The 15,389-nt window shown below is 43.0% G+C and overlaps 1 protein-coding gene across 4 annotated transcripts in view; it reads left to right on the top strand.

The window, feature by feature from the left end:
* NLRX1 (NLR family member X1) overlaps positions 1 to 15,389 on the top strand; it is a 78,195-nt gene that overhangs the window by 22,182 nt on the left and 40,624 nt on the right. For all 4 annotated transcript variants that reach the window (XM_077250580.1, XM_077250578.1, XM_077250579.1 and 1 more), the window contains exons 2-3: positions 7,293 to 7,481; positions 7,562 to 7,650. In XM_077250580.1, coding sequence (XP_077106695.1) covers positions 7,333 to 7,481; positions 7,562 to 7,650 — 238 coding nt within the window. In that variant the 5' untranslated portion in view covers positions 7,293 to 7,332. The remainder of the gene's footprint in view (positions 1 to 7,292; positions 7,482 to 7,561; positions 7,651 to 15,389) is intronic.

Genomic DNA, 15,389 nt, shown 5'->3' with positions numbered 1-15,389 from the left:
ACCCCAGTATTAATGATGGGTGTGCAGGAGTAAGATGCCCCGAATTCATTAACAAGTGGACTTAATGATTTTCTCGCATCTTCTCAGTGGCGTGTGCCTCGCCAGAAATGCTGCTTCGGTGAGTACCATTTCTGAGGTAAGAAATGCCGCCACCTTTGAATTTGACAGGTGGGTATGGCCAAGCCCCATGCCAACTCCTCCCCTGTGCCACCCATTTTGACGGAAGTGTCCCAAACTGGCATGAAAATATCAAAAGTTGCACATTTTTGCGCAACCCACAGTGTGCAAAAATATTGTGACTTTTTAATCTGTTTTACTCTAGAATTGGTGTAAGCACTTTGTCACGTTGGGGCCATGAAGATTTGCAAACCTGGATTCTGTGATTTTTTTTTTTTTCTTACTGAAATCTATAGAAATGATCTCCTGCATGTGAATACACCTTAGGCCTCATTCAGACATCTGTGAGTCACGGTCATATTCTGTGTATTTCACAGATAGGCTGTGATGGGTATATGTTCTGGGAGGCTGCACGCACGGCTGTTTGCGGGCCGAAAGGTCCCAAAAAGTCACAGAGACGTCTATTTTTCATCAAAATCAAATTTATCTATACAAGTTTATGGAATCCTAGAGAATGCGCAGGTGGCATCAGTGAGAAAAATCACTGACTGCTGAAATCACCCCCTGGCTGGTTTCACACAGTCTGATTTTTCTCATATCCTAAAAAACAAAAAAAGACATCTGAACAGGTTATTATACATGGTATCCATTAATCACAATAGGACCAATGCAGGACACTCCCTCATCTTCAGAAGGTTGCCTCAGAACCTGTTCTGCCCAGTGTGTGTTTGTCTCTGGAAAAAAACGCCTCATATTTGACTACTAAATGAATTGAAGCAAAGATTGTCCCATAAACAAAGAAAGTGTTCAAAAATGGCCCAGAAAACTTTTAAAGTATTTTGCGTGAATTTTTTGACAGATTATTCTGAATAAAAACTCCTAGGCATTTGTTTAGTTCTTTTTTTGTTAGGTCATGTACATGCAGCATCTTTTAGATGCCTTCACACCTGCCAAGATAAGACGTGCCTGAGGATGGAACATGTGCACACTGTGGTTTGGACATTGCTGTGCTTTATGTTTATTTATGGGGTGCTTTGTCAGGTGGATTCTGGGCAAAATCCACCTGAAAACGATGCTCTGTGCACATACCCTTAGGCTGTGTTCCCATGATGAGCTCTTGGTGAGTTTTTGTCTCTATATGTTTTTGCTGCATCACACACGCAACGCCTTAGAGTTTCTATGGGAATTATAGAAATGTCGTGTCCACTTGGCTTTTATGTTACGCTGCGCAAACTGACCTGCGGAGCGTTTTTAAAATTCGCAATATGTCAATTTCTCTTGTGGGCATACTGAGTTTTGTGTGTGGATTTTCACTATAGATTTGAATTAGATGCGGAAAATTCACAGGAAAAAAAACGCAAATGCGTTATTGGCGCAGCAAAAATGCATGTAATTCGCACCTAGGTAGGTCAAAGTTTTTTATCAAAGCCAAATACCAGGAAGTTTAAAAAACAAAGTAGCTTTATTTAAAGCATGACACACCAACGAGACAAAAAACAAAGCGTCAAAAACTAGATAAAAATGCATGTTAAAAACGCTAGTAATCTAATGTACCTAAGCCCTTGAATACACATCTAGCATTTGGTCAGTTTTTTACCTCCGTATTTGTAAGCCAAAACCAGGAGTGGAACACTCAGAGGTAAAGTATAATAGAAACCCGTCACCTCACCACTTCTGTATTTATCACCCACTCTTGGTTTTGGTTTACAGATACTGAGGTAAAATACTGACCAGATGCTCAACATGTACACAAGGCCTAAAAGGTGCAAAAATTCTGCATTGTCGAAAACTGACCAAAAGCTCATCATTGATACGTGCCCAAAGTGCTGTTTTTTGCACTGTTTTTGTGTTTCTTTGTATTTTCTGCTTCTAATTAATTCAGTAGCTAAATTTGGAACTTTGTTTCAGAAAGAAATACTTCAAGTATTGACATGTTGCTTTTTTTATCATCCTGAAAATATAACATGGGGGGGAAAAGAAACAGAACCATGTGCACTATATCTAATTTTCCCATTGAAAAACTAGGAATCATACTCAAAGATTACTTGGAGCGTTTTTATATGTGGATTTTGGAGCGGAATTTTCTCTACCCTAAAGTAATATTCACATACATTTTTAATGCGGATTCTGTGGAAAAAAATCCACATCAAAGAAGGCTCGGACTCAGCAGCAAAATCCCCATAAAAAAACTCTTCAAATCTGTTGGTAACAGGATTGTCATTAGCCTGAATCAGTGTTCTTACATATAAGGTATTTTATGTTCGCAAAACATTTTTGACATGGATTTGAAGCTGATCTGTTTCAAAATTCACTTTGAATTCTCCTTGATGTTGATTTTAAAGCAGATTTGTTACTTAAAAAAAAAAAAAAAAAAACTCTATGAATATTCCTTAATATTGGGTGTAGTTAGGGTGTTTTCTGGCATGTTTCCGTTGCAAAAAGCAAATAAAAACCGCAATACCAGCCATGCATATTCTTGTGATTTATGTGGAGAAAACACTCCACAAAACTTAATCTCTTCTTTTTTTAACTCCCAGAAAAAAATGCAATGTGCATGATAGGTGTATTTTCTCATTTAAATGAATGAGAAGCTTGTTGTAAGCAGACTTGAAGCTTTTTGTTTGGATTTTGGTGCGAAATGAAAAATCTCTGTTGAGGTTTGTTCAGCTATAGTGCACTTGTGTCTTTTCCAGGGCTGTTTTTTAACACATGGTGAAAAAAACTTCATGTTATTTATTTGGAGTATTTTCTCACATAGATTGCATCAAAACACACATTTGTGTAGTTTATTTTAGTTTTTGTAGAAGTTTTTGTAGTGTGAGCACAACATAAACAACATCCTATTGCTACCCTCATATTACAATTAAAAGCGCATAAAAAACAACACTGAAAAAAAAGTATCAAAAACAGCGTCCAAACAGCTTAAAAAGACTTGTTTTCTCAAAACTGTAACAAAATCCATGTGTTTCTTCTTAGAAAAGATTTTTAGGAAATCTGAAGCGATAACATAGGTTGAAAAAAGACCATCAAGATCCATCAGGTTTATCCTTTATCCACCAGTTATACCTTCTTTGTCACTAAATTATCTATAAGGCTAGGTTCACATTGCGTTAACAGCAACCCGTTCAACACATGCGTTACCGAGCTGCTGTTAACACAAGTGCCGACATGTCATATCGCTAGCGCAGATAGAGCTAGCGGAAACGCTGCAGCCCACGTCCCAGGGTCCGTCACTCAATGACGGTACATACCTAGCGCACGCCCATTGCAAAAAAGGGGGCGTGACGCTTTATGAAGAAGCAGTAACGCGAAACGGCGCTCGTCGGGCGCAGGAGGTGACACCATTTTGCTCTCACGCTGCCTCACCCTCTCCACCCCCACACTCAGGTAATGTCGGCTTGCTTCAAATCATCTTTGCACACAGATAATATGGCTTTTAGTATATTTATTTATTCCCTTTTCCCTCTTTTGGCTGCCATTGTTGTTTACCTGATACATTGTATCCTTGAAGCTGCCTGAACACACGTTTACTTGCCCCAGGTGGGTTTTATAGTATTTCTTCCTGGTCTGTATTTTTCTTAATCTAAAGGACTACAAAGCAATATATTGAGACGCTTTTTGTGTCCTTCTGCTCCAAATTAGTCCTCTTTCATTTTTTCATTTATTGGAAATGACACAGCCCGTGTATAGATAAATACTCCCCTCTTCTTTAACATTTGGGCAACATTCGTCTCTTTTCAAATCATCTTCAGTATACATATAGATAGCCTTATGTTTGTTACTTCTACCAACACTCTTTCTAATCTTCTACTTGGCCGCCATCTAGTGGTAATTTTGGAATATAATTATTTATGTAGCTTGTCTGCTATCTGCCATATTGCAATTTTTGAACTGTTTTTTTATGCATGACGACCTGCTTATTTTGGGAATAAGGGTGCTTTTTCCGGTTTGTGTATTCTTCTTTTCCCTGAAAGGACTGTAAATGTGAACTTTGAGATGCTATTCACGTCCATTTGCTTCAAATCAGTCCAGAATATTAATTTAGGAATACACTTCCCGTGTGCAGATATACAACATAAAGTGCCATCTTTTTGTGTCACCTCCTGTCTTTTTTGGAGGTCCCACCTTTTCCATCGTCTCTGTCTTTTTAAATATATTCTATTTTAAATATTTTGTTAATAAAGGAAAATGTTTTTATATATCTTATCTTGCGTCACTTCATACCTAATTAGGTAACCTATGAAAGTACGTTATACGCTTAGATGTGGATTATTCAGCCAAGAACATCCTCAGCAAAATCCTCCCAAAGTCTCTGTTCACACTGCATCCGGTCTGTCGGTATAACTCTACTGTTGTCTTCAACATACTGAAATACATTATGGTTATACAGTCTTTGCTCATCTCCACCTGTAAAATATATAATAAATATAATAAATAATCACTGAAAACCAGTACATAACTTCAATAATAATAACAACAACGGCCGATCATCCAGTCCATTCCTAAATACTTCTGAACACCCGGCAGCCACAGAGCTGGCTGTTACCACCCTCCAATAAAGCACTGTGACGAAATAAGCCGTGGAGGAGGGAGGGTGGGACAAGAGATCTCCAGTACTTGCTGACAGTGACACAGAACGTCTTGTGCCCTGTAATAAATATGGGTTAGAACAGCCCCGCCAACCCTCCTAATTCTGCCCAGTAACCTTGTGAGCTTGGCTTTCAGGACTTCTTTAACCCTTAGTGTAAACTCAGAAAAACAATAGTTTAGCAACAAAAGGTGCCCAAATGCTATACTCATGTATGAAATCCCATATTCCCATGAGCCCCTTACTCTAACAGACGGGGGGCTTAACATTCATATTGTTTTTCTTCATAAAAAGGTGCCACACTCATCACTGACTGTGTGGATAGGGTAGAGGCGGACATGTCATTGGTGCAAGCTATGCAGCCGCTCGGGGGCCACTTCCATCTCCAAGCCAGAGGAATTGTGCATTATGATGAGCTGCACAGGGCCCATATATTGTTCTTCTACAATGGTCCCCTTCTGTCTGCCTCCGCCACTAGTAAGGAGCTATTGTAGGCACAATGGGGCATATTTATCAGAAATGTCTAATTCTTAAACCATGCAAACTTAGCCAACATTTTTTCCAAATTTATTAAAGTGGCTCATGCCGTTTGATAAATCTAATTTTACAGGGAATCTGTCAGCAGGCTTTAGCCATGTAATCTGATAGCTGCATGATGTAGGAGCAAATCCCCTGATTCCAGCGATGTGTCACTTACTGGGCTGTGTTGTTTGTTTCAATGAAATCAGTGTTTTATCAGCAGGAGATTATGGCTACAGGACTAGCTGCCTCGTACCTTCTAGTCCAGCCGCACCACTATACAATGTACACAGAAAGCTGCTAATCAGTGCTGTGAGCGGGGTTATATAGGGCACAGCATTCCCAGTAGCTGCAGAAAAACTGCTGCACCCAATAACTTATACATCGCACATGCACATGTTTTTCCTGTTGAGACATGCAGGCGCGGGGACTCGAACATATTATTTGAGCCCCCTGAAGTCACTCAGTTAACACCTTATCCGAGCACGTTTGCTCATCGCTAAAACTTGTGTTCGGATTACATGTGTTTTTTTGCTGCAGATTTTCTGCACTTAAGGCAAGTCTATGGGGAAATTCTCCATATAATTTCAATATAAATCGACATCTTGTGGATATAAAACACACACCGCAGGTGAGCTTACGCAGCGTTAAAGCAAAGCACAGTGTCAGGAGATATCTATAAATCCCATCTACTTTGCTAGAACTGCAAAAATATGCAGTGTCATAAAGGCACCAAAAGCTCATCATGGGAACCTAGCCTTAAACTGTCTCATCCATGCTTACACCACCTTAGTTGGCTAAAACACATCATAAATATGGTGCAAGCCATAAGAAACCGTTTGCTAGGTCAAATTATGCCGCAGTTGTAGCTAATATAGCTTGATAAGTCTCCCCCAGTGTCTCTTTTGTGGCTTCCAGCTTCCATACATACATCACCTGATGAAACATGGCTGTAAGGCTAGGGTCATACCACGTTTTTTCTCTCATCCGAGAAGATTGGTCCGATTATGCTAATCACACAGATCAGAGTGTGATCCGAATTTTTGGACGTGGAGAAAAAAAAAAGTTTAATTCCGGGAAAATTGGACCACACTCTGATGTCATGAGGTCCGATTTTTTTTTTTATTATTATTATTTTTTCCCCATGGACCCATAGAGATGAATGAGTAAGTGCCATCTGATTCTCGGAGACAAATTGTGCATGTTGTGATTTTTTTTTTCTCAGGCTAAGTCATACTGAGGAAAAAATCAGACAGGTTTGGGGGGGGGGGGGGATGAATATGGAATGGCCCACATCAGCTTGGCTGCCCCTCAATCTGTGTGGCCTACTTCTTGCAGGGGAGATAACCGCTCCTCTGCTCTTTCTTGGGTGGAGCACACAGCAATTGCATTCACGTCTGGTAGAGGCAAATACAACTGAGTGCAAAGGGGGGTGAAGGCCGGGGAGCAAGCAGAGAGCGGCGTGAGCGGTGTCAGTGACTCGCATCACTCATCTCCTTGCCTGCGTCCCGGCCGTCACTCTGTGCTGAATGTCTTGGAAATTGAGGAGACTTCTTAATCCAAGAGCAGCATGAGGTAGGGACAGAGACCCCGATTCCATTGATCTGTCACATACTAGGCTGGGTGTTGCTGTTTCAATAAAATCCAATGTTTTATCAACAGGAGATTCACAATAAGACTGGTTGTCTCATACCTCCTAGTCAATTGCTCTGTGCAACCCCGCCTCCACCACTAATTAGCCGCTTTTTTCCTATGCACAGTGTACACAAAAAGCTGTCAATCAGTGGTGTGGGCCAGGTTATGCAGAGCTCAGTGTTTAGTGACCTGCTAGATCTGTAGCGGAGAAAACTGTGATTGTACCAGAATGACAGCATGCGGACCAGTAAGTGACACATCACTGGAAGCAGGGTCTCTGCCCCTACATTATGCTGCTCTTAGATGACATATTCCCGTTAACAAGATGTTGTGTTTATCTTGCGTAGCACAGTGAATATAATGTGGGGTAGAGAGATTCTGGTTAATGTCTTGGCTTCTGTGTACAACTACTGTAACTTCCTTGTATTTGCAGGTGTTATGTGTTGGTAAAACGTTGAATCGTCTGGGGAAACATGCTGTGCCATCGCTCAGTATCACACCTGAGTGTCTTAAGGCGAAGGAGCAACTTAGTCCAGGAGAAGTTGTTGCACGGTGCAGTCATTGGGCCTCATAGGTGCCAGCAGTATGTGTGTCACTCGGTTCTCAGTAAGGACCCCTACAGGTGAGGACCTGCATGGAAGACGTTTTGGGATCCTGGGACCGTGTCTTATGCAATCTGTGGTTTTCTCTTTGTCTCTTTAGGTCTGATCGATCTGTGTTCCTCCTGTCAAAGTCACCTGGGTTATTGCACAGTTTGGCATCTCGGAGGAGTCAGAGCGGGACAGTGAAGGGTAAGAATGGAAGCCTATGTCCATATCTTTCTGCTGGGTAGAAAAAGTCATTTGTAAGAGGCATTAGTGAACAGAAATGTAAAAGTAAAATATTTGAGAAATGTAAAAAGACGTGGTCCGTTCTGTCTCTGCTGGCTCACAGTCGTACCTCGCCTAGGAACATTCTGTGCGTCCTGCTGCCTTTATTGTCGCTGAGCAGTATAGTGCCCTTATTGATTTTTCAGTTTTTGCTCCTGGGGATGGGTATTGTCAAATACGCCCCAGTGACGAGGTGATCACACATGATGATCGTGCCATTTGTCAGGTCGTTAGGTCAGGTTCACACCACATCTAATGTAGCCTCCTGAGCTGTGTATGAAGCACTCGCCTGTGTGCTCAGAAATAGATAAATAAGTCGACACAGACATGAGTGCAATACTAAAAACAATTCAAAACGAAATAATCAGGTACCAAATGAATTTCAAATGACCTTTTGAACACAGATTGTGTGAAAGAAGCAACCAAATAATGGAGTTGTGTTCTTACTGTAAAGGGCAGATGTGCACTGACCTTCTTAGATGGAGACACAGGTGCATTTCACAAAATTAGAATATCATCAAAAAGTTAATTTATTTCAGTTCTTCAATACAAAAAGTGAAACTCATATATTATATAGTCATTACAAACAGAGTGATGTATTTCACGTGTTTATTTCTGTTAATGTTGATGATTACGGCTTACAGCCAATGAAAACCCAAAAGTCATTATCTCAGTAAATTAGAATACTTTATAACACCAGCTTGAAAAAATGATTTTAAAATCCAAAATGTTGGCCTACTGACATGTATGTTCAGTAAATGCATTCAATGCTTGGTCGGGGCTCCTTTTGCATCGATTACTACATCAATGCAGCGTGGCATGGAGGCGATCAGCCTGTGGCACTGCTGAGGTGTTATGGAAGCCCAGGTTGCTTTGATAGCAACCTTCAGCTTGTCTGCATTGTTGGGTCTGGTGTTTCTCATCTTCCTCTCGACAATACTCCATAGATTCTCTATGAGGTTAAGGTCAGGCGAGTTTGCTGGCCAATCAAGCACAGTGATAATGTTGTTTTTATACCAGGTATTGGTACTTTTGGCAGTGTGGACAGGTGCCACGTCCTGCTGGAGAATGAAATTTCCATCTCCAAAAAGCTTTTTGGCAGAGGGGAGCATGAGATGGCTATAACTACCGTATTTTTCGGACTATAAGATGCATCGAACCATAAGACGCACCCCAAATTTGGGGTGAAAATTGCAGAAAAAAAGATTTTTTATAAGATGGGGGTCCGTCTTACTGTCCGAATTTACAGTATCTTACCTGAGGGCTGGCGGTGGTAGAGCAGGGTATGGCGTGCACCTGAGCAGGGTCCCTTCCTGTTTAGGTGGGCGACGCCACGGCCTGGTGTCCATGGGGGGGGTTGCAGCAGTGCTGTGGCGGCGGCAGAGGTGCGGGGATGATGAGTCGCAGTGAGCGGTATGGCGTGAGCAGGGACCCTTCCAAAGGTGAGGTGACGCAGTGGCCCGGTATACAATGTAAGCAGCAGATCAGGGTGAATCATGGCTTTATCGGTGGCGGCGGCCATCTTCCTGAGGCCGCACGTGCGCAGATGAAGTGCTCTGCTTCCCAGGGCTTCAGAAAAATGGCCGCGGGAGGCCGCGTGTGCGCAGATGGAGATCACGGCGGCCATTTTCCTGAAGCCGAGTTCGCAGTTTTAGATCTCGGCTTCAGGAAAATGGCTGCCGCGATCTCCATCTGCGCACGCGCGGCCTCCCGCGGCCATATTCCTGAAGCCCCGGGAAGCAGAGCACTCCATCTGCGCACGCGTGGCCTCAGGAAGATGGCCGCCGCCACCAATAAAGCCATGATTTACCCGGCTCTGCTGCATACCTTGGATACCGGGCAGCTGCGTCATCTCACCTGTGGAAGGGACCCCGCTCACGCCATACCGCTCACTGCGACTCATCATCCCCGCACCTCTGCCGCCGCCGCACCTCTGCTGCCGCCACACCACTGCCGGTAAGCCTGCATTCCAACTATCAGACGCATCCCCCATTTTCCTCACATTTTTTGGGGGGAAAAAGTGCGTCTTATAGTCCGAAAAATACGGTAGGTTGTAACATCCCACATAATTTCCTCTATTTCCTTTTGTTCGAGTCTGTGTGTTTGTTTGTAAAATTTTACTCTTTTTATTTATATTTATACTATTATATTATTCCAAGATCTATTGATTAAAATAAATTTCAAAATTAACTTTACTTCTGAGTTCTATGTCTACATTTTATATATCTTTATAAAATCATCACAACTGGAAAGACGAAGGCCTAATTCATTAAGCCTGGCGATTCATTAAGGGGCATGTTGGAATAATATGCGCCAGACTGATTAAGAGAAGCACGTCATTTAATGAATTTGATGTCTCTTGTCAGTAGCATGTCTCTCCAGAAATGTTACTCATACAGTCGCAGTTCTCTGTGGTCACTACAAATACAGCAAAAGGATTTTTATTTTTTTTTTAAAAACAATGTTAGAATCGCTCTTTTCCCCCATTAAAAATTAAGAAATGAAAAAGAATACACATATGTATGCATAAAAGTCTGATTTTATGAAGATACAAAATTAATTAATCCAATCTGTAAGTGGCGGAATGAGAAAAAAAATCTAACTATCCAAAAGTGTTTTTCAGACGCCGCAACAGCACAAAAAAAATGTAATATGAGGCCATGAAAACATTTTCTCTAACCCCAAATGGCCAAAAACATTCCCTCACAACTCCATAACCTGAAGATTGAAAATGTTAAGGCTCTCAGAAAATACTGATAGAAGCAATTTTCTTTTTTTTTTTTTTTTTTTTACAAATTTCCGATTTAGTTTTCACTTAGGCTACGTTCACATTTGCGTTGTTGGGCGCAGCGTCGGCGACGCAACCAACAACGCATGTACACAACGCAGCGTTTAGCGACGCATGCGTTGTCATAAGATAGTAAAGATCAGGAGTTTCGGCGTCCTCTGCCCTGTCTTGTGCGTCAATATGACGCATGCGTCGTAAAACGCATTACAACGCATACCGGCGCACGTCCATGCGCCCCCCATGTTAAAGATAGGAGCGCATGAGGCATGTGTCGGTATCCGTCGACGACGCTGCGCCCAACAACGCAAATGTGAACGTAGCCTTACCCACAAGCATAGTTGTTTTTTTTATCACCAGAACTGTACTGACCTGGGGATTCCTATTTCCAGGTCGTATTTACCATGTAATGAACACTAAGGAAAAAATCAAAAAGAAAATGAAGGAAATGCACGTTTTATGTTATTTTGCTGCAATTGGAATTTTTTTCCCACTTTCCAGTACGTTACACAAATAAATGGATGGTGTCCTTCACAAGTACAACTCGTTCCGCAAAAAACAGCTCCGCTATTTCAGCAGAAAAATAAAATAAGTTATGACTTTCGGGAAAACGGGAGGGAAAAACAAAACTGCAAAAAAAATGGAAGATCAAATCTGCATGTCGAGAAAGGGTTAAAACAGATAGTCATAGCACACATCATAGACTACAAGAAACGATTTCCATCCATTCTCCCATTGATGCGGTGAAGTAGTCTGTGCTCTAAGAAGAGAAATACCACCAAAACATAATGTTTCCACCTCCATGCTTGACAGTGGGGACGGTGTTCTTTGGGTCATAGGCAGCATTTCTCTTCCTCCAAACACAGCGAGTTGAGTTAATGCCAAAGACCTCAATTTTTGTCTCATCTGACCACAGCACCTTCTCCCAATCACTCACAGAATCATCCAGGTGTTCATTGGCAAACTTCAGACGTGCCTGCACATGTCCCTTCTTAAGCAGGGGGACCTTGCGGCACTGCAGGATTTTAAACCTTTACGGTGTAATGTGTTACCAATGGTTTTCTTGGTGACTGTGGTCCAAGCTACCTTGAGATCATTAACTAGTTCTCCCCCCGTGTAGTTTTAGGCAGATCTCTCACCTTCCTCATGATCAAGGATACTCCAGAAGGTGAAATTTTGCATGGTGCCCCAGATCGATGTCGATTGACAGTCATTTTGTATTTCTTCCATTTTCTTACTATTGCACCAACAGTTGTCTCCTTCTCACCCAGCGTCTTACTTAGGGTTTTGTAGCCCATCCCAGCTTTGTGCAGGTCTATGATCTTGTCCCTGACATCCTTAGAAAGCTCTTTGGTCTTGCCCATGTTGTAGAGGTTAGAGTCTGACTGAGTCTGTAGACAGGAGTCTTTTATAAAGGTGATTATGTAAGACAGCTGTCTTTAATTCCGGTTAACAAGTTGATTAGGAGCGTCTAACTGGTCTGTAGGAGCCAGAACTCTTAGGGTATGTTTACACGTTCAGTATTTGCTGGGGATTGGATGCTGCATACAGCCGCAGTGTCCAATCTGCAGCGGCCAGATATTACAGTATACTGAAGGCAATTTTATGAAATCCCATCTCCACTGTGCGTTAAGACGCAGGAGGCAGACACGCACATGCGGCATGTCTTTATAGACCGCAGCATGCCTATTTATCTGAGCTTCTCCGCAAGATAAATAGCACCGTCCTATATATAGGATGCGGTGATTCCGCATGTGTTCAATGAACACATGCAGAATCACCGCGCGTACAAAAGTCGGCAGCGCTTTGGATGGAGTGAATATCTGTTGCGTCCAAAAGCGCTGCCTTAACGGAATGTGGAAACATAGCGTAAATGGTTGGTGGGGGATCAAATACTTATTTCTCACTGCAAAATGTAAATAAATGTATATAATTTATACATTGTGATTTTCTGTATTTTATTTTTGATATTCTTAAGGTTAAGATCAGGCGAGTTTGCTGGCCAATCAAGCACAGTGATACTGTTGTTTGTAAACCAGGCATTGGTACTTTTGGCAGTGTGGACAGGTGCCATGTCCTGCTAGAGAATGAAATTTCCATCTCCAAAAAGCTTGTCGGCAGAGGGAAGCATGAAGTGCTCTAAAATTTCCTGGTAGACGGCTGCGCTGACTTTGGTCTTGATAAAACACAGTGGACTTTTACCAGCAGATGACATGGCTCACCAAACCATCACTGATTGTGAAAACTTCACACTAGACCTCCAGCAGCTTGGATTGTGGCCTCTCCACTCTTCCTTCAGACTCTGGGACCTTGATTTCCAAATTACTGTATTTTCCGGCGTATAAGACGACTGGGCATATAAGACGACCCCCAACTTTTTCAGTTAAAATATAAAATCTTCTTAAAAGTCGGGGGTCTTCTTACATGCCATGTGTCGTCTTATAGGGCGGGTGACTATTGTGCCTTTTGGGGGGGGAGGGGTCCCTATGACAAAGAGAGGGGGCGTCTCACAGGAAAGTGTGAGTGGAGTATCCAACTATTACCTCATTGTGGCAGTGTGGGGTCTCTGTGCTGTGGGGCGGCGGATCTTCATGCAGCGTCGGGGCTCTGTGCTGTGGAGCGGCGGCGGATCTTCGCCACCGCATCGCAGCAATAGAGCTGGCGATGCCTCCGGGCTTTGAGGAAATGCCGGCGGAGCCCCGATGCTGCGCGAAGATCTGCCGCCCCACAGCACAGAGCACCCACGCAGCACAAAGAGGAGCCACCGCCGCCGCTCACCCGCACAGTAACCTCACGCGGCCACAATGAGGTAATAGGGGGATACTCCACTCACACTTTCCTGTGAGACGCCCCCTCTCTTCGTCATCGGGACCACTCCCCCCACCATATGCACATTGGTCTGCACCTGGCGTATAAGACGACCCCCGACTTTTAAGAAGATTTTCAGGGGTTAAAAGGTCGTCTTATACGCCGGAAAATACGTTAAATGCAAAATTTACTTTCATCTGAAAACAAGACCTTGAGCCACTGACAACAGTCCAGTTCTTTTTCTCCTTGGCCCAGGTAAGACACTTCTGGCATTGTCTATTGGTCATGAGTGGCTTGGCACAAGGAATGCAACACTTGTAGCCCATGTCCTGGATTCGTCTGTGTGTGGTGACTCTTGAAGCAATGACTCCAGCAGCAGTCCACTTCTTGTGAATCTACCCAAAATTTTTGAATGGCCTTTTCTTAACAATCCTTTCAAGGCTGCGGTTATCCCGGTTGCATGTGCACCTTTTTCTACCACACTTTTTCCTTCCACTCAACTTTCTATTAATATGCTTGGATACAGCACTCTGTGAACAGCCAGCTTCTTTAGCAATGACCTTTTACGGCTTACCCTCCTTGTGGAGTGTGTCAATGGCTGCCTTCTAGACATCTGTCATGTCAGCAGTCTTCCCCATGATTGTGGAGCTACTGAAACAGACTAAGGGACCTTTTTAAATACTTAGGAAGCCTTTGCAGGTGTTTTCGTTAATTATTCTAATTTACTGAGATAATAACTTCTGGGTTTTCATTGTCTGCAAGCCATAATCCTCAACATTAACAGAAATAAACACTTGAAATAGATCACTCTGTTTGTAATGACTCTATATAATATGCGAGTTTCACTTTTTGTATTGAAGAACTGAAATAAATTAACTTTTTGATGATGTTCTAATTTAGTGAGAAGCACCTGTATGAGATATGTCCTTGGAAGGAAAAAGGTTAAGTGTTTAATGTTCACCTATCATCTCTCCTATGTGATTTAGAGAATACTTGCATTTTATTTTAAAAAAAAAAACTGTAGTAGCGTCTTGTATTACAGCTCAGCAGTCTGATGTTTCTCCATAAATGTATGTTGCAATTCACAAAGCCCCTAAACACTGACAATTTCCAATCCGTGCACCCCATGTCAGACTGCAGGGCCAGACTGGCCATCAGGCACTTCTGGCACTCACCTCCCCCGCCGTCGCATTCAACTGTTGAATGCAATAATGGAGCAGAGAACGTCTGCTGACCCTCCCTCGCCCATCATTCCCCGCTCTGCCTGGCGCTGACACTGCAGGTGCGCGATGTCATATCATCGCGCACCTGCTGTGTCCCGGGCAGACTGCAGCTGCCGAGACAGGAGCAGGAAGCAACGCGGGGCTTGAGGAGAGGTGAGGAGAGTGTTTTTTTTTTACTGGACTGTGAGGCCATTCTCGGGGGGGGGGGGGGGGGGAGAAGAGATGCGGGCTGTGCTGTATACTACTCTGTGGGCTGTGCTGTATATAGTACTGTGTTGGCTGTGCTATATGCTGCTGTGTGGGCTGTGCTGTATATAGCACTTTGTGGGCTGTGCTATATACTACTGTGTGGGCTGTGCTGAATATAGTACTGTGTGGGCTGTGCTATATACTACTGTGTGGGCTGTGCTGTATATAGTACTGTGTGGGCTGTGCTGTATATAGTACTGTGTGGGCTGTGCTGTATATGCTACTGTGTGGGCTGTGCTGTATATACTACTGTGTGGGCTGTGCTGTATATACTACTGTGGGCTGTGCTGTATACTACTACGCGGGCTGTGCTGTATACTACTGTGTGGGCTGTGTTATCTACTACGCGGGCTGTGCTATATTGTGCAGGCTGTGCTATATACTATGCGGGTTGTGCTATATACTATGCGGGCTTTGCTATCTACTATGGGGAGTATATTATATTCTATGGGGGAGGCCGTGTTATGTACTATGTGGCTGTGTTATATACTATTGTGGGGGGTATATTATATTCTATGGGGAGGCTGTGTTATATACTATGGGGGGCTGCATTATATTCTATGGGGGGCTACATTATATATTATGGGGAGGTGGAA

This window comes from Ranitomeya variabilis, chromosome 4 (genome assembly GCF_051348905.1).
Source record: "Ranitomeya variabilis isolate aRanVar5 chromosome 4, aRanVar5.hap1, whole genome shotgun sequence".
NCBI lineage: Eukaryota > Metazoa > Chordata > Amphibia > Anura > Dendrobatidae > Ranitomeya > Ranitomeya variabilis.
Note: the sequence above shows the minus strand (reverse complement) of the source record. Positions and strands in the feature narration are given on the sequence as shown.